This window comes from Rhizopus delemar, genomic scaffold, assembly GCF_000149305.1.
Source record: "Rhizopus delemar RA 99-880 supercont3.5 genomic scaffold, whole genome shotgun sequence".
In the NCBI taxonomy this organism is placed as follows: domain Eukaryota; kingdom Fungi; phylum Mucoromycota; class Mucoromycetes; order Mucorales; family Rhizopodaceae; genus Rhizopus; species Rhizopus delemar.
Window position 1 is genome coordinate 747,512 of NW_027137831.1, and position 22,070 is coordinate 769,581.

The window sequence follows — 22,070 nt, forward strand, 5'->3', positions numbered from 1 at the left end:
AGAACTTGGTATCTCTTTATTAAGTTAAGACAACTAAGAATGAATATTCTAAATTCTACATGTAAAAAGTGAGAGTATTTATAGACATGATACGCATAAAGAATTAGGTCAGATTTATGATCAATTGACCAGAATAGATGATTACTATTTCTAATTATTAGTTTAGCCTGTTCCTAGCTTGTATTGTCAATTATGCTATTGGGATGGTTTCAGATAGCTCTGGATGTAGGACTATTTAGGAGACGGTACGGATGAATATAAAATCCTCTAGTTCCGTGATTGGATATTACGGCTAATAATAATATCTCAGTCAGGATAAAGGTTTACATGACTTAATGATGATCCGGTAAGTAATTGCCATTCCTTATTCAACATGCTCATATCATCAATAAACTATATTACAACCACGCCATACATTTGACTGTGTGAAGTTGATATGAATAAAGCTTAATATAAAAATCTAATCAAAGTCTTTTATTGATCTGTGTTGGGAATAATGTTATAAATGATTCCAAGTTATGTCAATATATTATTTAGGATCATATGAGATTCCTTTTACTAAAATAAAGTGACTATAATCTTATGTATCCTTAACAATAATTAATTTAAGTATCTTGGAAAGGATTTAATTAAACCTCCATGAAAAGAATATAAATACCAGATATTATAATATTAAATAAAAATACAACTTTTTCAGTCTCGTTGAATTTTATAGCCTTTTTATTCTTACGAGTTAACACAGTTTGACTGAATTGATCCTTTCTGTTTTGCCAAATATGAAATAGAAGACAAAAACTACAAAAAGACGATAGTTGTGAAACTAAAGATTATATATGACTTTATTAATAAGAACATTGAGGGTATTTATACTTTTTTTTGAATGTCTGGGTCTTTACCGCTATTTTAATTAATCGGTTACAAGGATAATATGGACTATTGCAGAATTCTCACGTTTACTAATAGAGATCTGGTTAGGCTATAATTCCGTAATTTCCAAGTTTATCCATGAATGTTCACTTTATTAGTTGTGTGGATACAACACTTTCACTGTTTCGAAAATAACATCCAAATCAACAGTTGACTTGAAGCAGGAAAGCAAAAATCAAATCATCTTAAATATTCACATATCCAGAATCAAAACTTTCAATTCAAATAATCAATAACTATACTTATCAACATTCGCTTTTTCCTACATGGTTTTGCAATGTCTTATTTTATATCTTATGCTATATACAGTGGGTGGAAAAATGGTTCCAATGTTTTCGATTTGCAACTTTAAAGCTTTATATCTTTGGAACTACAAACGGTAACGGCTCACAAAAACATGCATTTTGTAGCGCATTTACAGCTAAAATTACTGAAAAAATTTTTTGCTTGTATTGTTACACAATCGGGAAACAATTAAGATTAAATACAAAAACCGACATTGGAACCATTTTTCCACTATGTGCATTATTTTATTAATATCTTGTATGACCGCCTTTCGCAGCAATTACAGACCTACAACGATCTGGCATACTATTTATGTATCCCCTACAGTCTTCTGCTGTAAAAGTAGACCATTCTTTTTCAACACGATTCCATAATTCATGCACACCTTTTGCCCTAGTATCATAGGCACTTAACTTGAGCTTAAGGTGGTGCCGGATGTGCTCTATTGGGTTTAGATCTGGACTTTGTGAAGGCCAGTTGAAGGTATGGTCACACATGAAGTTGTTGTCCTTGAACCATTGCCTAGCTAGCTTAGACGTGTGTTTAGGATCGTTATCCTGCTGAAATAGGTGTCCCGAGGATGGTAACCGTAGTACTCAAGGCTATCCATAAGAGTTGTACCAAGTATTCCGACATAATCAGAAGCCTTCATTGTGCCTTCACTAATCCAGCATGCATAACCAGGTCCGTCATAGGTAATGCAACCCCATACCATAATGCTACCACCCCCTCCTTTAACTGTTAGGTCGAGATGATGAGGTTGAAGTTTATCATCAGGTCGACTCCAAAAGTACTTGCAACCATCTGAGCCATAAACATTGACTTTTGTTTCGTCACTGAATACCATACGTCTCCAGTCATCGCTTGTCCAGTTTTTGTGCTCTTCCGCCCATGCTAGTCGTCTTGCCTTCTGAACCTTAGTCAATAAAGGCTTTTTTACCTTTATCTTAGCATGGAAGTTCATGCTTTTCTTAACCTTAATGGTGCCCGAGTAACTGATAGTGTGGCCAGTGCATACTAGATACTTATGAACAGCCTTCGCAGTCTTGAGGATACTATTAATAATCTGCTTACGTATATAAGCCTTGGTGGTAACACTTAAAACAGCCTTTCTACCAGGGTTTGCTGTTACTCTACCAGGAGAAAACTTGTTGGCATATCTGCTTAAGGTGGATTTTTTTAAGTTTGGAATACGTTCCATTATCACTGAATATGGTTTGTTCTGTAAAACCAACGATTTGATGTTTTCTTGCTTGTTTTTAGAGAGAGCGCGAACTATATTGTAGTGGTACCTTAAAGCTTCGATGTATAAAGAACGAAAAGGAAAAAAAAATATTTGACCGGGGATAAATTAATTTTATAAGTCACATAGGCTTTTTCGGCGATAGTCGGAATAGTATGACTCATAATTAGACAAAAAACTCCTATAGAAGCTCCACCAAATAACAAATAAACTTATCTAGAGTTGTAGTGGAAAAATGGTTCCAATGTCGGTTTTTGTATTTAATCTTAATTGTTTCCCGATTGTGTAACAATACAAGCAAAAAATTTTTTCAGTAATTTTAGCTGTAAATGCGCTACAAAATGCATGTTTTTGTGAGCCGTTACCGTTTGTAGTTCCAAAGATATAAAGCTTTAAAGTTGCAAATCGAAAACATTGGAACCATTTTTCCACCCACTGTAATTATCTTTATATTTTAACTATTGACTCACCCTCCGTTGCGGGATGTTGAGATATATTCTTGTCTGAAGTTAAATTTAATAGAACTATTTTTTTACTCTCTGTCGTATCCCAACATACTTTAAACATGATTCATATTCAATTTATAAGAAATCAGAGTAGTGAATGCTTTACAAAGATTTATTACAGTCTTTTCTCTATTATTCGGTCATAACTAATTCCACTCCTTTAACTCGATGCAAGTTTTTAATATAACTCCGGATGCAATGCGACATAAAAACAAATCTACTTAAGAAATAATTATAAAACAGCCCACTTGCATAACCTGGAACAGATCTTTACATTAAAGTTTATTCACGATAGATCTTCAGTTATAATTAATTAAGCCTCCATGAAAAGAATATAAATACCAGATATTACAATATTAAATAAAAATATAACTTTTTCAGTCTCGTTGAATTTTAACGTCTTTTTATTCCTACGAGTTAACACACTCTCATAAAGTATTGTAACACCTACTTATAACATTACAACATCTTTCGTCGGACCTAAAATAGCTGACTTTGGTTTCGTCAGACCATCTGACATTCATCCAATCGTGTACTGTTCAGTCAATATGCTGACGAGCCCATTGGAGCCTCCTCTTTCTATTTCTTTCGTTAATTAAAATTTTCTTTGGCCTGCCACCTTTGTCAATTCGAGCAGACAAGCCTAATTCCAAACGAATCTTATGAACAGTAAAGGATGATACTTTGATTATCTTTGTAATTTCATGATAAGGAAAGCCTTGACAAAGGTAAAACTCAATAGTGCTCTTGCGATCTTCTGTTAATGGTTGCATGTTGGGTAATTACTTGGTAGATGTTGAGATGTCGAAATGAGACGATATGAATGGCAACAAAAAAAAGTAAAAAAATAATGTGCAGTGGAGAGTTAGTAAGCAGCGAAAGTTCTGGAAGAATTGGAGGGGTAGTGACTGCTTTTACCGCAATTGGAAAACTCCTCAAGCGAGGCCGCAAAACAGTTGGAATGCACCTTTGAGTTTTGACTGTCTGTGGTACGAGTTAGGGTGCACTTAGGATGACATATTGTACGTCATCAGAAAACCAAGAGTTTGTACTAAATATAGTGTCTAGTATGGTAATACGTCGCAAAAGATGCAGAAAGAAAAAAATACGTTTTGTGCGAACGGTTTTGCTGGCCACGGTATTCCATTATCAAAAGGGTATTGGCGAAAAATGCAAATGAAATACATACAAGATATCAGAAGAATCAAATGATTAGTACCAAAGAACGAAAACTAATGAGCCGTGGTTCTTCGTTGATATTGGATATTAGTGATAAATCCGAAAGCAATATTTATAAGAGCCTCTTCTCCATGATTGATTGGAATAAAATCCTTTTGACTTTTGAAAACAATCTAGTTCTTCCTAAAGGTGAAATTGACGAGAACATGTTGGCGAAATGGGACTACGCTACCGGCTTGGCCATGATCTCAAATGACATTGAAGATTCTCAAATTTACTTTGCCTCACAGTTTGCCACATCTATTTCAAAGAAGCAGCGTTCTACTATCAAGCTTTTTATTGCAATCCTCGATGTATTTCAAAATAATGCGTTTATCATGGAACAGAAGCACCCAGATAATATTAGTGAAGGCGATTATATCGATCAGATCTGGCTTCCTGTACTTAAGTCCTTATTTGCAATACATGGACACCTAATACAAGTAAAGAAAGGTGAGATGGTAATAAAAGATTCCACGGAACAAAAGGCGGCTTTATATCAAACTGAGGGCCATATAATTGGTTTTAAAGTTGATGTCCGTTTGATATATGATCATGGAGCTTCCGAATTTGATATTGGTGTAGCAGAAGCTTGTCTCCCAGAGGTCGATGACAGCGCAAAGCTGCTAAGAGAAGGAAAGGACAACACAGACACACTAATCAAAGTTACTTGCGGTGACGCTCATAATTCTTGGATTATGCAAATATCCGGACCAATGGCTTTCGTATCTACGATAAATTATATTGGAAATGATTTATATGTTGTGTATTGCAAAATACAATCGTATTCCCAAGCTGCATTGGAGAGCTGAATGACCAAGCTAAGTCGCTTGAACTCTTTAATGGGCTATTACAGCTTAGAGACAACGTAGAGAACTTTGCTCAAATGGCCAAAGCACGCAACTTTCAAGCAAACAAATCAAATACCAATATCAGCACCAAATATCATGACTCGGGATTTACCACTCCTCCACACATCCAACAACCATCCTGTCAAAAAAGGTACACGCCTCCTCGAAAGCAACAAAAAAGAAGTGTATTTCCAGACGCAAATTATGAATTACTAGAAACAGACAAATATGCTGTGGTTGATGATGATACTGATGCCAACTCTCCTGATGATGACGACAGTGAGAATGCAAAAGAAGATGCTTTTGGTTTCGTTAAACTTATGAATGGCTGGTATCTGTTGTAGAAGAGTAACTGGTTGTAGTTGACATTAATAAATATAAGTCTTAATACAAGATCATAATTAAAATAAGATAAAATATAAGTTTATTTAAATAAGATCATACAATCAATTCCAATTAAACATGTTCTCTTAGAATATGTATTGTATTCATGAGAGTTCTTTGAGAAGAAGAAGTATCAACTAAAATAACCAAATCCTGTTGTAGAACAGAGTCTGATAATAACGGACATTGAATAATCACAGCTAAAAGTATATTAAAATTGATAAAAGATAATAATTTAAATCTTTATTAAATAAAATATATTCTTCTTCTTTTTATATATAAAACTATCACTATTAGATTCATTCTATAAAGTAAACATGAACACTAAATAAGTCATGATCTTTACTATTCATCATTTCTGTAAATGAATAATAATGGATCAGGTACCTAGTTAACTTTGATCTGACAGGAGGCATTTCATATAAATATATCTTTCCTCTCAATGAAGACGGGACAACTCTCCCAGATCAGTTAAAGAGCAATAAGATCTATAAAACAACAAATTAAAAATTTTCATAATCGATTCAGTGATCATTCTTCAATCAAACGTGTCAACGATTGGATCTACGCTCATAACTACTCATTTACCCGCCAACTGATAGAAGAATATAAATAGTAGACTTTGTAATGTTTTCTTTTTAACAATTAAGATTGTCTTAAATAAAGTTCAGTCTCAAAAAGTATTCTTTTGGTTTATCTTGTTATTTCTCTTACTTTACCAGAACATAACAATAATATCCAATCACGGAACTAGAGGATTTTATATTCATCCGTACCGTCTCCTTAAATAGTCCTACATCCAGAGCTATCTGAAACCATCCCAATAGCATAATTGACAATACAAGCTAGGAACAGGCTAAACTAATAATTAGAAATAGTAATCATCTATTCTGTCAAATTGATCATAAATCTGACCTAATTCTTTATCCGTATCATGTCTATAAATACTCTCACTTTTTACATGTAGAATTTAGAATATTCAATCTTAGATATATCTTAACTTAATAAAGAGATACCAAGTTCTAACAGTATTTCTTTATCTTTGTTGTTATACTACTTTTACATAAAACCCCCTATCCTAAGCAACCCTGAATTATGTCGTCTGACTATTAATTGCATAGTCTAACGTAGGCTGGACTGAGATCAATAATAAAGTAATAAATAAAGACATCATTAACTATCAAACACGACAACGACATACCCAGAACCAAGAAAGGCGCCAGTGCCTGAGTAATTTACAATACCGACATCACGAATACTACCATAGTTTCCAAGAGTACTCCACAATTCTTCCAATAATCGCTGTGGACTCAACCAAGGAAGACGTTGAAGTGTAATTCTTTTAATAACGGATCCAGGACGACATGCAACAACAGGACGAATGACAACCAAACCATTGTCAAATCTTAGTCCATCATTACAGGCTGAAATACGAAGTTCCTCAATATCAAAGGTTACATCTAGATAACAGTTAAGTCCTGACTTATGAACTACCAGACCCACATATTCTTTCAATTAGTAAAAAGCCAATTTATAAAGATCACGATCTGATTCACGACGAGATGTAACGTCAAGGAAAACGCTTCCAGGGCGTTGAGAGCTCCCCAGTGTGTGGTTTCGATTATCACTGGTTGGGCAGTACTTGGGGCAGTTGTATGCAAATCGACTGTGCTAGATGGAGGTCGAAATATCGCAGATGAATAAGGATGAAGGAGACATTCTCGTGTAACAGCGGGCTGTTGATGCACTTTAGAATAAAGCACAGTTGGTTTACGTTGGGATGTTCAGGTGGGGGTCGTCGATCGAACCGAGTGGTTGGGAAGCCTACCTTGGTCAGGTGGCTTAACAATATTAAGCGAAAGAACCATGTCTTGTAGTCTTTAATGGTAATATATGGTTTGGGTAAATTGGGTGGTGTTTTGGATATTTTTTGTAAAAGTTGTTAAAAAAAAAGTCATGTTCAAGACATGCTCATACGTTCATACCTTGTCAATTGTGTCGATAGGCATCGACGAATTTGCCTTCCTGCAACTATTCCTGATGCCTTATTATTCTTTTTTAACAAGTTCTCCGCAATGGACTGACTCGTAGTGATTCTGCTGGCCTACTATATATTTAATCCTTCTTGAGGTTGACAATACAACATGACTGTCTTCCTCAGAGTACCACTTTTTCTTGGTGAACGCTTCCTTCGCTGGCGCAACTCTCATCCTTAACTTGCTGATCCTTTTACCACTTTTTTTTTTTGCGCTCAAATGGACATTAAAATCTCTCGATTTTCTTTCCTTTTTTTTTTTTAAAAAAAAAAAAAAAGATGAAAGAGGTGGAAGGTTATTGTAGTTTGACGTTTATACAAAGTATTGTGCACTTTTTAGGAAAAAAAGTCTGATTGACGATGGAAGCACATCTTTATTTTAATTAAAAAGTATGTTTATGATATCTACTTGTTTATATCGCACGATATACAAATAAAAAGTGAAATCAGAAACTGCACATGGAAAATTCATTGTAGTAGATGCTTTAATAGGAAAATAAAACATAATTGTTTTACTGCAAAAAGATAAATTAAGATTCAATACAATCGAGAAATAAAGCTAATTTTATTATAGTGTGCATGTGAAGAGGCAAGATAAAGCTAATTTTAATGATTTTGCTTACAAATTCAAGTTTTATTCTTTTTTCTTTTCAATCCTATCTTGTGCTTTATATAATTTATATGTTCTCTGAAGGGGACATCCATGAGATAAGTTAATAAGCAAGTCTGTTTTGTTGTTTATACAGCATGGTATATTCTTTGTAGTATAGATTTCAACTATTTCCTTCAAATCCTATCCTTTGTGCCTCTCCGAATAGCATTAGGATCAATTAGATTTTCTTCAAAACAAACGTTGCTATTCTATGACCATAACCACAAATCTTTTTTTTTTGTAGATGTATTATGGTTCTTCTTTTTTATGTCTGCAAAAAGATCAGATTGTTATTTTTTTTTCTAGTGCGTTTTTTTTTTTATTTTATTTTATTTTCATAGTGTCAAGTGTCTATAAAAAAGGGGTGTTTTTTGGTTGCTATTTATTGATAGTGTATGCTTCTTTTTTTTATTGAATGTAAGTTTTTATTGTGCTGATTGTGTTTTTAAACGTTCTAAACGTTCGTTATCTTCTTGCTCTTGTTCAAGTTGTTTTAATTTTTGCTTTGCTTCTGAAGCTGCCAACATTTGATCTTATGCAAAAGTCAATACTCATTTATTTTTTTATAAAATCACTTACAGTAATTGCTTTTTATTAAAAAGACTTCCATGGAAGCACCAATGGCAAAACCAACACCAAAAATCTTTGCATAAAATTGTGTTAAAGAAGACATGTGAATTGGTACAGAAAAAAAAAATCCCCTGGTTATCAGAGTGACGTTAAACGACCCGTCGTAAAATACCGTCACTATCAGACAAATAAATTTAATTTTGCTTCTGGGTGATCAACCTTGCTTGATCCTTTTCTTACCTCTAGAACCACTGCGTAGCTGCCAGTCTCCTCTTCAAATCTGGAGGGAGAAGTTAATATAATGTATTCTTCAGCTTCAATTTTGCTGATTTTATGTGATTTGAATGCTGGTAACGGAGCGCCAAACAAAATAGTACTAAGACCTACGATACCGATAGCCAACGCTGACAGAGAATCTCTCGACTTGGCAGCACATTTGGACAGAACTGAAACACCCAGCGGGTTTGTACAGTAGAAGCTGCCTTTGACCTTCCTTGAAAAAACCTCTCCGTTTTTCGTTACTGATATACGGGGATGCGTCAGTCGTCGAAAGCAAAAAATACAAGTCTTGGAAGTCAAGTTCTCATTGGTAACGCAAACGTTTGTTGCTTCGGAGTGGATGACCTCTTTCCACCGTCCACCGTATTTTTTAAATCCTTTGATGCGGGAACCGACTCTGGTTCCTCTGTCTCCAATGAACATGGCCAATTTCTTCTTTGTTGAAGGATTATCTATTAAAACACGTTAGAACTCAATTATCTTCCATCATCCTGAGTAGTTACTATCAGAAGTTTGAGACGGTGCCTTTCGTTCCTTTGTACATATTCGATGATAAATGCTTGTCACAGGGAAAAAATGAAAAAAAAAAAAAAAAAAAAAAATGAAAAGACTTTGAAAAAAAAAATATTCTACTTGAAACTTGAGTGATGAAATTTTTGAAGTTTTATTTAATAATATTATATGAAAAAAAAATTTATCTTTGGCTAGGAGGAAGAGAAGCAGAGCTCTCATCAATATCACTGATGTTGGTAACAGATCTCTTTATGGCGTCTTCCATTTTACTCAATGTATGCATACGCATATCAGACTTGATCTTGCTCATTTTCTGCTGATAGATGCTGTTAAACGAGTTGTGATATTTCTGAATATTTTCAAGATATTCAGCAAGACAAAGGTTTTCTGCTTCATCAATATCGCAGCTATCTTCAATATCTGGCGATTCATCAGAAAGTGACCCAAACAAGGAAAAGCACAAAGAGAAAGGAATTCGTGTAATACGACTTGTCAAGAAGATATGCTTGCAAACCTTAGCAGTATCCAGACAGGAACAAGCACTAATGCAATTTTCAACTACTTTTACAGCGCATTTGCCATCGCTGGTAAAGGAATCGCATGAAAAGTTCTAATAACAAAAAGAATTGCTGCTTAATATACTAGTATGGTATGCCAGATACTACAATACTTCAGATTATCACTCATGTTGGTGATATTGTTAGTGTTCATATTATCTGTGGTTTTTATCAAGACGCGTTATGAGGGAAATGTGAAAAAGTTTATTCTCTATTATTATCCTGAAAATATTACGGCTGTTTTCAAATATTTATGATTAACATTTATCGTTGGTCATTTAGATTTTTTGTGGTTATCAAGTGTACGGAGATTTATTTTTTAGTAGAGGTAAATTTGTAGGCTTTCTTTTTTATTGAATCGTAAGCATATAGAGATGAAGATGCCCTTCAAGCGCATAGCAATCTAAACCAAAATTTTAAACTTTTATCTTACTCGAATTTTGGAAAAAAAAATTAAAAAAGAGTGTTTTTCGTTATATAACTCATACTTGTAAGCTATAGCTTGGCATCATTTCTTCCTCCTTTTTTCTATAAAAAAATGAGTTTATTAGACGTTTAATTTATCGACTGTTGTTATCCTTTTTTATTTTCTATCGACCTATGAACCCTCTTTCAAAGAATCCCTTTTTTTTCATCTTTGTAAATTTTATTATGTAATCTCATATGCAAAATAGTAAATTTATCTTTTCACACACTTTTTTTTTCGTTGTTGTTTTTTTTTCTTTTTTTCATTACTTTTTTCTTTCTATACAATGGAAACGACTCAAATATTTAAGGAAGGTTTATTTAAAGACAAGGTGTTGTTATGTTCAGGTGGAGGTAGCGGTATATGCAAAGTCATGACTGAAGCAATGGTCAGACACGGTGCAAAAGCTGTTATTTTTTCCAGGAGGTAAAAGACAGAGGACGAATAAAGACAGTCGACTGAGGCAAATTGCAATTCAGTAAAGATAGATTAGAAAAGGCAGCCAAAGAAATGAGCGAAAAGACGGGTGGAGAAGTCTTGTAAGGAATATGAAAAAGAGTATGGAGAACACGACTAAAACGACATAGTGCTGTTGCAGGTGATATCCGCAATCCATCCGATGCCGAACGCGTTGTCAAGGAAACCATTGACAGATACGGACGCATTGATTATTTAATCAATGGAGCCGCCGGTAACTTTTTAGCTCCCTTTAAAGATTTATCTTACAATGCCTTTCGTACTGTGGTCGAAATTGATTTACTCGGTAAAATGTTAAAGTTTTGCAAAGCAATTGCTGATATCGGATCATTAGGTACATTCAATTTGACAAAGGCAGCTGTTGAACATTTAAAGAAATCGAAAGGTGCTATTATCAATGTTTCTGCTACTTTACATTATACAGGAACTCCGTTCCAACAACACGCTGGGGCTGCAAAGGCTGCTGTGGATGTAAGGATGCATTCTATTATTTTATATTTTAATGACCTCTTTGTATCTATAGGCTTTGACTAAACATTGGGCTGTTGAATTAGGCCCGTTTGGCGTTCGTAAGTACGAGTGTGTTTTATATTGAAGTTTATATTAATTAATTATTGTAGGTGTCAATGGTAATAACAGTAACATAATATAATGATGATCATTAACTCTTTTATCTATTTATCACTTAGGTATTGCTCCTGGACCTATTGTAAGTCACCAAGATTGAGGATAATAAAAAAAAGTTTAACTCATCATGATATAGGCTGATACTGTTGGTATGAATAAGCTGGGTGCAATATTTGATACAAAAGGCGTTCCTTTACAAGTAAATCATTTAATTAGGATTAAGGGATGTCATCTAATATCGTATAATGTATAGCGTATGGGAAGTGTAAATGATATTGCCAACTCTGGTGTGTTCTTGTTTTCTGAAGGAGCAAGATACATTACAGGTGTTGTCCTTGTTGTGGATGGTAAATTGTATTCTTATTCCTTATTGTTACTAACATCAGTCTTACTAGGGGGTGCTTGGATGATTTCTAGTAATTCGAATTATCCCGATATGGTGTTGAATCCACCCAAGTTTAATAAATTATAAATGCTAAATTAGCCAAGTTGACACTTTTCACTCCAATGTTTATTTTCTTGGCCAATTCATCCTCTGCAAATTCCATTTCAAAGGGAGAACTATCCCACTGTTGGATTAGAGTATCTTTTGACATGATTATGCTTGGATAATTTTTTTTTGTGGATGAAAGCTTCAAGTTGATTAAAGCCCATCAAAGAGGAAAAGGATCCAAAAGCAAGACAAGTGTATTCAACTGTGATTTGTGATAAAGATGTCAACAAAAAGAGCTGTAAGCAGACAGTCTCCATAGTTCTTTCTGGATTGGATTGATCACATTCCCGTCCAAGGCAAAAATCCGTTTAAAGAGTTGTTGTCAGTGAGTTTGGACTCCACATGTTGCCTTACATTCTGATTGAGATTCAACGTGTTGTAGACACAGAGTTTCTGGAAGGTGGAATCCTTTATTGTTTGTTAAAAAAATTGCTGTCACACGTGCAGGACAGTGTATGCCTCGACGGCACTAGAAAGTACTTGGTTTCAAAGCTTCTTCAATCGGTGTTGGCTTTCAAAGAAGTGAAACAGTTGTACTTTAATTTAAAAAATCAATGAAGTAGCATAACTCTACCAATCTTTCTATTTATCAAAAGAATGTTTTCTAATATGAAGCTTGCGATTATACAAGGACTGAAAATAACATGTTTTATGAAAATATACAAGCTGGATGATTATACCATGAAGTTCTTGTCAAGAGTTTAAAGAAGGTGATGTATTCATTGATAACATATACAGTTATATGCATCAATCCCAAGCTAAATATACATTTTGCTACTACATTGTCCAAGTTATGTACTGTAGTCATTGATCTTGCCAACATCTCCCGATTGTATCTATTAGATCCATGGTTGAACATGGAATACTCTATTTTCTTGAACAAATACATTCCGACCAAGCATTCTATCATGACCCCATAGTCTGTGTATCCTCTGTTATGTTTCTGTCCACAATAATCTTTTCTGGATCCCAAAAAGTCGATTGAGGACATCGATGGCAAGGTGTTCAATCATTTGTATCGATCTATTTCACCATAAGCTTACAATTTGTTTCACACATTTGGACGTATTCTCAAGTTCAATATCTGCTGGTACGGAAAAAAAAGGGCAGACAAATAAGTCAGGATCGTTCTTTTCAGCCTTTTAAAAAACCATTTACTGATACAACTGTTTTTTCTGAATTGCACACTTTGAATATTTTCTTAACATAGTGACCTTTTGCATCTTGTTACTGTTTATAGATTGTCCGTAGCAAGGAGGGAAAAAAGAACAATAACCCATGTATCGACCTATTCAAAAATCAATCTGTCAAATAATCATAACTGGTTGCTGAAACAAATGGCCATTGTGTGATTTTCATCTAGCGGCAAGGGACAGGAGCCTTTGATAAAGCTGGTGTCTCTTAGTGAGGCATGGGACGCATCAAAGTGGAAATGATCCAAAGAGAAAAAATCAAGGCTGGCATGAAGTGTCTTGTAGTGTTCAGCAAGTCTAATTTCTCGACAAAAGGGAAACTTTTGAGGGTCGTGTTTTGCTGTTCAAGTGCTAGCAGCCTCAATTCTCCTATTCATCTCCAAGGCATCGTCTCTCTTACAAACGTAACTCGACAGAGTACAACCCTCCCCCTTTTTTTTAAAAAAAAAAAGTACTCTATCACCATCGTTTACATGTTGAGGAATATGCCGTATTTCTAAGGTTGTGTCTAATCCTCGGTCTCTTTATCATATTAAACAATATTCAACATAATGTCCATACTGCTGCTAGCCAGTTGTTTTATATCATTGTTGCTACTGGATAAAATGCCAAGACATTTAAAGATTTCTCACTGTGTTGAATTTTAATAAATCAAGATTCTTGACTTTATAAATGATACTTTTCAAACACTGTCAAATGTATTGCTTACGCTCTGTTCATTTCTACAGCAAGAAATCTCACACGCATATCGTTGAGTATAGAGTGACTTGAGTACGACAGTAGCTATCATTATACAAAACAGACAGTGGTCTCTCTTACAAAAGGGAAAACATAGGATTCACTGATCCGTTTCGTTTTGGACTTTTATAACTTGTCTTTTCTTTTCACCATTCTCTTTTGCTCAATGCAGTGTGCTTCATCATTCGACTTTAGGTGGTGAATGGGTTGTAGCTTTAAAAAAAAAGCGTGTTTACTATGTTTATAATCCAAAACACTTAAAGGGGACAGTCGATGTACTAAAAAGGAGGTTATTTACTCTGTTGCCTGACCAGATAATGAGCCACTTTTGTCACGAACCTGAAACTACCAAAAAAAGAAAACGTCAAAACATTAAATTCACAACTTTAGTAAGGAAAAAGAGAGCATTGACGTATTCTTACTTTTTTCCCCTCCTTTATGTTTTCTAAAACTAAAGTTGATAATATTACCTGCCTTGGATTTAATTTTATTAATGTGTGTCTTTATATCATTACAATGGCAGCTTCTATGATGAAGATGATTACAGAACATGAAGATGTATCACAAATATTAACATGTACATACACACTGTAAGCCTTATTTTCACTACACACTTATTTTATACTTATCAAATCATTAGTCTGCTGTCAGGTACCTTGCTGGTGACAGAAATTAAATCATTTCATATCATTTTGGATTTATTTAAATTGGCATTGACACATAAAGGAAAAAGTTTAATATTAATATTGTAAATATGAATACAATGAAAATAGTATTACTCATACAAATGAATAGACTAGGAAGTGTAGTGATATCAAATAAACATACATTTTTATTAGTCACTGGTATATTGGATTTATTGATCGGATTACTCTATTGGATCATTTCATTTTTACCTTCTTGTCCTTGTCCAAAATCAGCCATTGAAAGTTGGCAAAATTGGCAGGAATATTCAGCTGAAGGAATGGATTTAGATAAACCAGATACTGTAAGTGGGGTTCAAATTGTACTCTTTGATTTAACAAGTAAAGAATAGGGTGTGGATAATGCGACTCGATTAAAGCTATCGATGATTGATAAACCATTAAAAGCTAAACTTGACCCATAATTTATATAATGATAATAAACCACTAAATAATCCAGACCATGCTTGTGCACCATTAGAATAAGCAGGTCTCCACAGATCACATCCTTTTTGTTTCATTAGTTTATAAAACAAAACAAGTCTCCTATTTACCACAAAAGATACCGTCCATGAACAATTTGACGATGGATACTTTTATCATCCACTCGTCTTGTTCGTCTAACGTGGTCATTTTATGTTTTGATGACTGCTGTCTTAACAGGTTCACAGCGTGTTCCATCTCTTTTGCTATGCTGATAAACCAACAATAAGCTGCTACTCTCTCTGCCCTCCTTCCCACAGGATCAGTGAGCAAGCCGAGTTTATAAAAGCAAAACACATCATCCGATACACCATTCATCACCTTCACAAACAAAACCATCCTTTCCTTTCCGTCCGCATCCTTCATCTCCCTCAGGGGTCCGATCGCATTCCCCAGTCTCAAGATTTTGCGTGTGATGGAGAACTGACTGACGAGTGGTGTGTAGGGTCTGGCTGACTTGAATTGATAGTGAAGAAGAAGCTTGATAAAGTATTGGATGGTCTTTATCAATTTATCACGACCCTCTAATTCCTTTAATATACGTTGTATAATCCATACCCAATCTATTTTTCTACTACATTGCTTTGATTTATTCGCTTTTTGCATAGAAATAAAAGAGAGAGAAAAAAAAAATTTTTTTCTTCATGTTTTGCTAAATTATGATTCCGCGGAATTCATATCGGCATAAATAGATTTTTGTTATTTACCATTTTTATTCAATATGCCTTATAAAGTATTACAATACAAACAATACTCGATAAATTAAAAAGAAAAAACAAAAAAATATTTTTTTCAACTTTCTCTTGAATGGTATTCTCTGATCGATTCAATTTAAATTATGATCTTCCTGACGAGTGGCCAAACCTGGGGATCTTCAAGATCATGCTTCATGCCACACAGATTTTGGTTGGATTCTTGATTTTATTTCTCGTGACGCCTGTGATTTCTGCAGAAAGACAGTATAATGTAAGCATCCGATAAAAACCATCAAACACTCATGTCTTTATCAGGGATCAAGTCCAGCATCACCCAATTATGTCCTGACCATCGCCCTCTTCAGCATGTCGATCGCCTCTCTCTTGGCTCTCTGCCCTTGGCCTCATGATCAATGCAGCAGACTGTGGCGATTCTTTCTTCGGCCACGGACCAGTCTTGTCTTTACCGGCTTTTTCTCTACTGCTTGGTTGATTGGCATGATCTCGGCAACAACACATGCAGCGCACTGTACGTTGAGTGACACGTTGAGAAAGCAAGACGATCATTATTCGACCATCTGGACTCATCAGGTAACGAGAACCAGTGACCTTTGGCTCTTTGCTCATGTTCTTTCTAGTGTGCGTGTGCGAAAGCAGTGGCTGCGTTTAGCTGGATCGATTTCTTTCTTTGGTTGGCAACGGCCATGATGAGCGTGATTTTGTTTTGGCAGGAAAAGAAATTAAAGTATGAAAGATCGCCCATGCGTGATGACGTCGAAAAGGACCGTGATGGACTGCAGACACCTGTCCTGGGCTCAACGCGATCGCTGGCTGCTCACCCACACCTTTTACCAGACTTTCCATCCTTGTCCGAGTCGCCTATTCCCAGCAGCCCACCTCCGATCGCGCACACCTTCCATCACCACCCTTCAGAGAGGAGGATGCCGCTGCCAAGCTCACCTCCTCTCTTGTATTCACCACCGGATTCAATGCTTTGTCCACCACAGACACCTCACATCTATTCTTCTCCGATAGTCAGCCCTTTGCCTGTTCAATCCATACCCTACTCTCCTTTTATACCCAAAAAATAAAACTTTTATTTTAAAAATCTTGTTTCTCACTCTAAAACAGCGGCCAAGAGAAGGACCCAGGCCATCGCAGAAAACGAGGGGGACACACAGGAAGCATAAGATCCTTGAGGAGCAGGGAAAGGAGTACCAGAAGATCCAGCGGGTGCAGCACTGGGCGCAGCACTTGCATCGCTCGTTGTTGGGGCAGTAGTACTTGCGTCACTCGTTGTAGGGGCAGCAACACTTGCGGAGCTATCGCTCGCAGTAGGCGCAGCAATCACAGAGCCGCCATTCGTAGGAGTAGCACTCATGGAGGCAGACGTGGTAGAAAGACCTCCACCCACCCCGGTTGAATTGTCAGAGGTGGTATAATTCAAAACTAGAGAAAAACAAATTTGTGTGTTTTTTATATGTGATCGATAGAAGCTTACCTCCATTGATTAAATGCAATACACCCGAATCAACCAAGATGTTGGGTTGAACGATACTTGCGTTATTCACTTTAAAAAAAATAAGTAATCAATGCCACTTTTCTCTATCCCGCGTACCTGAGAAACCAGTGCCGTTCGTTGCCAAAGTGATATTTGTACCGGCCAGAGATTGAAGTTCGGTCGTGTTGGTGATGTTGGAAGTGTAGTAGATACCTTGGACAACATGAGCAGACAGAAAGTAAGGAATGGTCTGATTATCAATTTCGGCCTGTCCTTGGAAGGCATCATCGATCGGTACAAAATACGTCGTCTAAGAGAGGGGGGCATGGTTTAGAAACAGTCAGAGGATGTGGGGAAACTTACGTTGGTTGTGTTGGTTAGAGAACCAAAAGCAGATGAATTGGTGCTGTTTAAAGTGGTCAAGAGCTGTTCGAATTGGGTGACATTGTAAGATTCAGTCAGGTTGGTGAAAGGTGTAGTGATATTGGTCGCATTCACAAGCGCTTCTATCGTGTCACTCAAATTGACAGGTGGAACCAACACTAGTTGGCATGTTGTCAGTTATGCTCTTTTTTTGGTTTTTTGCACTTTTTACCTTTATCGATAACATAAACATAACCATTGGAAGCTTGTATCACTTGACTTGTGTTGATGTTAGCAAACACAACACTACCACCCACTGTATAATTAAACATCGTGTCATTGGTCGTACTGGACGTATCACTGCCATTGTCGGCTGGAATCCTTTGAAGCACCAAGGGAACACCTGTACCGAGCTTGTCGAGTGTGCTGTTGGATACCAGGGTGCTCAACACGGTAGCATTGTATCCATCTGTGCTATTGGTGCTATTGGTGCTGTTGGTACTGTTGGTGGTGTTGGTGGTGTTGGTACTGTTGAACAGCGCTTGGATATCGATGGATTGATTGACAATGTGATAATAGATGACATCGGTCAAATTAAAGTCTTGAATGTAAGGATTCGTATAGTAACCGCTGGTGCTGTTCAGCGCATCTGTCTGCGTGACACCTCCTCTCTGAGAAGGCGTCGGTGAAGATGCACGCGTGATCGAGGAGGTTGTCTGGTTTGATGTGCTGGAGGTTGTCTCATTTGATGTACTGGAGGTCGCATTGAGGGCTTGAAGGACCTGGTCGGATGGGATGAAGAGCGTCAGGTTGGTCGATTGAGACAAAAGGTCGATGATCGGCTGATATTCGGGAGACGACGTCAGAAATGAAGAGACCCACTGGACTGGGCTAGATTCTGTGTTGTTCAAGATGTCAAAGATGGATTGACAGCGGACGAGGCCAAAAAAAAGTAACAAGTAGCAAATGGATCGCATGAGGATGAAAGAAGAGAGGACGTCGAGGGTATTTATAGAGTGATGGGGGGATTTGCATAAAGTGAAACCCCATGTTGACTGAATTAAGTAAAGAATAGGTCATCGTTTCTGAAACATAGCCTTGTCCTGTTCTTTTGATATTTTTTTTAAATCACCAATAAATGAACCAAATAAGTTTTACAATAGATATTTATTAAATAAAAAGAAGACAAATGTATTTAAACAATCGGACGAGATCGGTCGTTGGTTTCATTTAAACGAACTGGAGAGTGAGTGTCGTTGTTGTTATGGATCAAATTTTCGGGATGGTTGTGGTGAGAAAGCGTATGTGAATTGCTGTTGTGATGGTGAGAAAGATCAAGGGGTGCGTGTGTGTGGTGCTGAGGTGAAGGGTGCACAGGCGATTGAATGTGGTGAGATTTCTTTGGAGACAAAGGAGGACTGTGATATTCATGGTTGGCTTTCATAGAATGAGAAGGACTAGAGACTCGGTCCTGGTGATGATCACTGGTACGACGACGATGACGGTTCTCCACTCTGGATTTGATGTTGTGATTCATGATAGAGACCAGAGTAGACCAAAGACCTGGACGTGGCTGATGAGGAGAGACCTTGGTCGGTTGCACGTTTTCTTTTTCGGGCAACATCTCGTACTTTTTGTCTTGAAGACGTTGGTTGAAGTTGACGATGGATCGAGTGACACGTTGGTCGAGCGCGTTGAGCTTGTCGACCACCATGGCCTCGATGGATCTTGCGATCTGCTTGCGAATGGTGCCCATCATGAGAGGTGCAATCGTTTTGTAAAGCATGTTGTGGCGACTGTCGTTGACCTTGATCTTGAGCTTATCCACCGTACATTTACAGTAATCGACCTTGAACGTCTTTGTGGGATCATTCGCTACGCTGCGTAAACGAAGCACGAGGGTGATACCCCTGCGACCGACAGCCATGGAGGCCACGCCACGATCTTGCAGCTTGGGAAAGCCAGTCTTTTTGTTGTACCAGAAGACAACATCATCCATATCAGCCTGGATTTCACTCATTCGGACCAACAAGCTTTGGCTGCTGGGTTTAGAGGCCTCATCCGTCTTGAGGCTGAAGCTGTTGAAGGATTCGATCTTGGTATCAAAGACGTTGGGCAACAAGCTATCACCTGAGATGACCAAATTTTCGACAACGACATCATATTGTTTATCGCTGTATTCAATGCGAGGAATTGGAATGTATCGGATTTCGTCCATCAAGGCCGGAAGAAGTGTCATCTTCATGTCGTTCAACAAATGAGGCTTAAACGCAGGATTTCCTTCACTGTAATGACCATCAGTTTTAATTTTTTAATTTTTTTTTTTTTTTTTTTACCTGTCCATCCACAGATCACGATGAATAGCACCCACACGATCGCTGATGTCACGAGCCACAGGATCCTCAGCCATCAGACGCCAATAGTGACGGGACTGAGACGATAGGCGGTTGAGATGGTCATCATAATTGCCATGAAGCACTTGTTGTCCACGGTCCATCAGTCTCCTTCCTTCTTCCAGAGACTCATCTCGTGATGCATACTCTGGTTCACGTACCATACGCTTGACATAGTCCATCACCGTACGGTAATAGTCGTGCAGTTCGGGGTCGTTTCGTGCGTCCTGCATGACTTGCTGCAGACTGTTCAAGAGGGGATCGATCGACTGGCCTTGAGCCCAGGCTTCGACCAGTGACTTGAATTCACGTTTGCTGACAGCATCATCCGAACGATCGCTCATGTCGTCCGTCTTTTGGGAGAGGCGGTTGGACCAAGACTTGACCAGGCGGATGAGGGTCTCGATCGCACGTTGATAATCTGGATGCTGCTGGATTTGACCAAGGACTCGTTGAAGTCGGTGAAGGAGCTCGTCTCGCTTTTCCTTGGGTACATGCTCTTGAACGGTTTGATGAGCGTCTTCCTTCTGTTCGTTCAATCGATCCAATGCTCTGTTTCCCATCTCCTCTCGGCCATCCGATCGTTGTCTGTGGCCCATGAAGTCTTGCTGGTTCTGGTGAAGGGGGCTGTCATTGGCCGAGAGCTCGTTGGGTATCGCGTTGGGATGAACAGAGTCGCCGGTATTCAAGAGTCCGACGTGTCGAGGATCTGACGTATCTGTGCTCACCAGGCTCTTGTGGTTCGAGGTCGTGTTGTCAAAAGAACCGCCGTGTCTTTTATTATCCAACGCATCATGGTTGCCCAAGGCGTTGTTATCCAAAACGTGGCTTTGGTTTCCTGGACCTAAGCGTCTTTGATCATCCAAAGCATGATCTTGATGATCACCTAAAGAATGGGTGTTGCCCAAAGAGCTATTGTTACCCAAAGCATGATTGTTTCCCAAGGAATGAGTGTTGCCCAAAGCATGATGGTTACCCAACCCACGATGATGGCTGTCCAAGGTTCGATGGTTTTGATGATCAGAGGTATCCTGTCGGCCATCCGAAAGACCACGATCCAAGGCAGAATCAACGAGGTCTTTACCCGATCGTTTGCTTCTTTGATCACCTTGAAGATCATCACCCGCGTTCTTGAGTGAATCACCTAGCTTGGAAGTCATGTTTGTAAAGATGTCTTGAGAGATATCGATCACTTCACCCAGCAAAGAACGGAATTCGTTATTGATCAACATCAGCTTGCCGATTTGATAAAGTGCATCGGAGGCTATCCAATGCGACGTCAGTTGCTTGTCCTATTCCTATTCTTTTTTTTTTCTTACCTTTCTTGCCATCTGACTTTAATGTGTCCTTGTCTTTGTCACTCGTCTTGGACACTGTGTCGAGTTTGGCTTTAGAGGATTGTGTGGATGAATGATAGACCATGGATTGAAACAGCTCCTCTTGATTCTTTTCATGCAAGGCCCGTTTGAGCGTCTGGAGGAGATCACGAAAGTCTTGCAAGAGACGTCGGCCGTCGTCAGACACCATGTGTTCTCTGGATCGAATGGTTTGGTTATTGATCAGTTTGGTCAACATGTCATCCAGTTGAGCGTTATGAGGCATCTTGCCTTCACTCATCGCTTTCCAGGTGCTAAACAACTTGTATTTTTCTTCAGTGGCTTTTTGTTTGGCAGCCTTGGCTTCCTGTGGAGAGAGATCTTGATTCATTTTTGTACTGGACATTTTTTGTTTCATTCTCTCTTTGGGTTCCTTCTCGCCCTCTTTTTATACAAGGAACAAGGATCGATTAAAGTGAAATCATTTTGTCATCGTTTCATCACTTTCGCGCCCTTATCCCGATTTGGTAAAGCAATAGTTTGTACAGTGACGATAGCTTTTCGTGATTTTTATTTTTTTAGTGTACATCATGCTTGTCTTTTTAATAAAAGATTATTTCTC

General features: G+C 37.5%; 11 protein-coding genes across 11 annotated transcripts; 3 read left to right on the top strand and 8 right to left on the bottom strand.

Annotated features, from left to right (window-relative positions):
* Positions 1-1,738: 1,738 nt before the first annotated feature.
* RO3G_07041 (transposable element Tcb1 transposase) lies at positions 1,739-2,413 on the bottom strand (the record flags this gene model as incomplete). Its single annotated transcript, XM_067661631.1, has 1 exon — positions 1,739-2,413. The coding sequence occupies one exon, from the start codon at positions 2,411-2,413 to the stop codon at positions 1,739-1,741; it is 675 nt and encodes a 224-aa protein (XP_067517732.1).
* A 1,756-nt stretch (positions 2,414-4,169) lies between these two features.
* Positions 4,170-5,374, top strand: RO3G_07042 (uncharacterized protein; the record flags this gene model as incomplete). Its single annotated transcript, XM_067661632.1, has 3 exons — positions 4,170-4,632; positions 4,711-4,904; positions 5,036-5,374. The coding sequence occupies 3 exons, from the start codon at positions 4,170-4,172 to the stop codon at positions 5,372-5,374; spliced, it is 996 nt and encodes a 331-aa protein (XP_067517733.1).
* Positions 5,375-5,486: 112 nt separating this feature from the next.
* Positions 5,487-5,830, bottom strand: RO3G_07043 (uncharacterized protein; the record flags this gene model as incomplete). Its single annotated transcript, XM_067661633.1, has 2 exons — positions 5,487-5,614; positions 5,761-5,830. 2 exons carry the CDS (start codon positions 5,828-5,830, stop codon positions 5,487-5,489), a joined length of 198 nt encoding a protein of 65 aa, XP_067517734.1.
* A 757-nt stretch (positions 5,831-6,587) lies between these two features.
* RO3G_07044 (uncharacterized protein) lies at positions 6,588-7,282 on the bottom strand (the record flags this gene model as incomplete). The annotated part of the gene is made up of 3 exons (XM_067661634.1): positions 6,588-6,874; positions 7,057-7,161; positions 7,243-7,282. The coding sequence occupies 3 exons, from the start codon at positions 7,280-7,282 to the stop codon at positions 6,588-6,590; spliced, it is 432 nt and encodes a 143-aa protein (XP_067517735.1).
* A 1,244-nt stretch (positions 7,283-8,526) lies between these two features.
* On the bottom strand, positions 8,527-9,373 carry RO3G_07045 (uncharacterized protein; the record flags this gene model as incomplete). Its single annotated transcript, XM_067661635.1, has 3 exons — positions 8,527-8,633; positions 8,681-8,744; positions 8,912-9,373. The coding sequence occupies 3 exons, from the start codon at positions 9,371-9,373 to the stop codon at positions 8,527-8,529; spliced, it is 633 nt and encodes a 210-aa protein (XP_067517736.1).
* Positions 9,374-9,644: 271 nt separating this feature from the next.
* On the bottom strand, positions 9,645-10,150 carry RO3G_07046 (uncharacterized protein; the record flags this gene model as incomplete). The annotated part of the gene is made up of 2 exons (XM_067661636.1): positions 9,645-10,073; positions 10,106-10,150. 2 exons carry the CDS (start codon positions 10,148-10,150, stop codon positions 9,645-9,647), a joined length of 474 nt encoding a protein of 157 aa, XP_067517737.1.
* Positions 10,151-10,996: 846 nt separating this feature from the next.
* RO3G_07047 (uncharacterized protein) lies at positions 10,997-12,202 on the top strand (the record flags this gene model as incomplete). Its single annotated transcript, XM_067661637.1, has 9 exons — positions 10,997-11,025; positions 11,074-11,249; positions 11,298-11,434; positions 11,487-11,532; positions 11,584-11,592; positions 11,653-11,672; positions 11,727-11,789; positions 11,844-11,937; positions 12,075-12,202. The coding sequence occupies 9 exons, from the start codon at positions 10,997-10,999 to the stop codon at positions 12,200-12,202; spliced, it is 702 nt and encodes a 233-aa protein (XP_067517738.1).
* A 2,328-nt stretch (positions 12,203-14,530) lies between these two features.
* Positions 14,531-15,122, top strand: RO3G_07048 (uncharacterized protein; the record flags this gene model as incomplete). Its single annotated transcript, XM_067661638.1, has 4 exons — positions 14,531-14,604; positions 14,655-14,746; positions 14,854-15,002; positions 15,051-15,122. 4 exons carry the CDS (start codon positions 14,531-14,533, stop codon positions 15,120-15,122), a joined length of 387 nt encoding a protein of 128 aa, XP_067517739.1.
* A 1,083-nt stretch (positions 15,123-16,205) lies between these two features.
* RO3G_07049 (uncharacterized protein) lies at positions 16,206-16,502 on the bottom strand (the record flags this gene model as incomplete). The annotated part of the gene is made up of 1 exon (XM_067661639.1): positions 16,206-16,502. One exon carries the CDS (start codon positions 16,500-16,502, stop codon positions 16,206-16,208), a length of 297 nt encoding a protein of 98 aa, XP_067517740.1.
* Positions 16,503-16,992: 490 nt separating this feature from the next.
* RO3G_07050 (uncharacterized protein) lies at positions 16,993-18,505 on the bottom strand (the record flags this gene model as incomplete). The annotated part of the gene is made up of 6 exons (XM_067661640.1): positions 16,993-17,324; positions 17,377-17,445; positions 17,494-17,686; positions 17,740-17,918; positions 17,972-18,410; positions 18,494-18,505. 6 exons carry the CDS (start codon positions 18,503-18,505, stop codon positions 16,993-16,995), a joined length of 1,224 nt encoding a protein of 407 aa, XP_067517741.1.
* Positions 18,506-18,934: 429 nt separating this feature from the next.
* Positions 18,935-21,854, bottom strand: RO3G_07051 (uncharacterized protein; the record flags this gene model as incomplete). Its single annotated transcript, XM_067661641.1, has 3 exons — positions 18,935-20,024; positions 20,076-21,396; positions 21,452-21,854. The coding sequence occupies 3 exons, from the start codon at positions 21,852-21,854 to the stop codon at positions 18,935-18,937; spliced, it is 2,814 nt and encodes a 937-aa protein (XP_067517742.1).
* Positions 21,855-22,070: the final 216 nt, after the last annotated feature.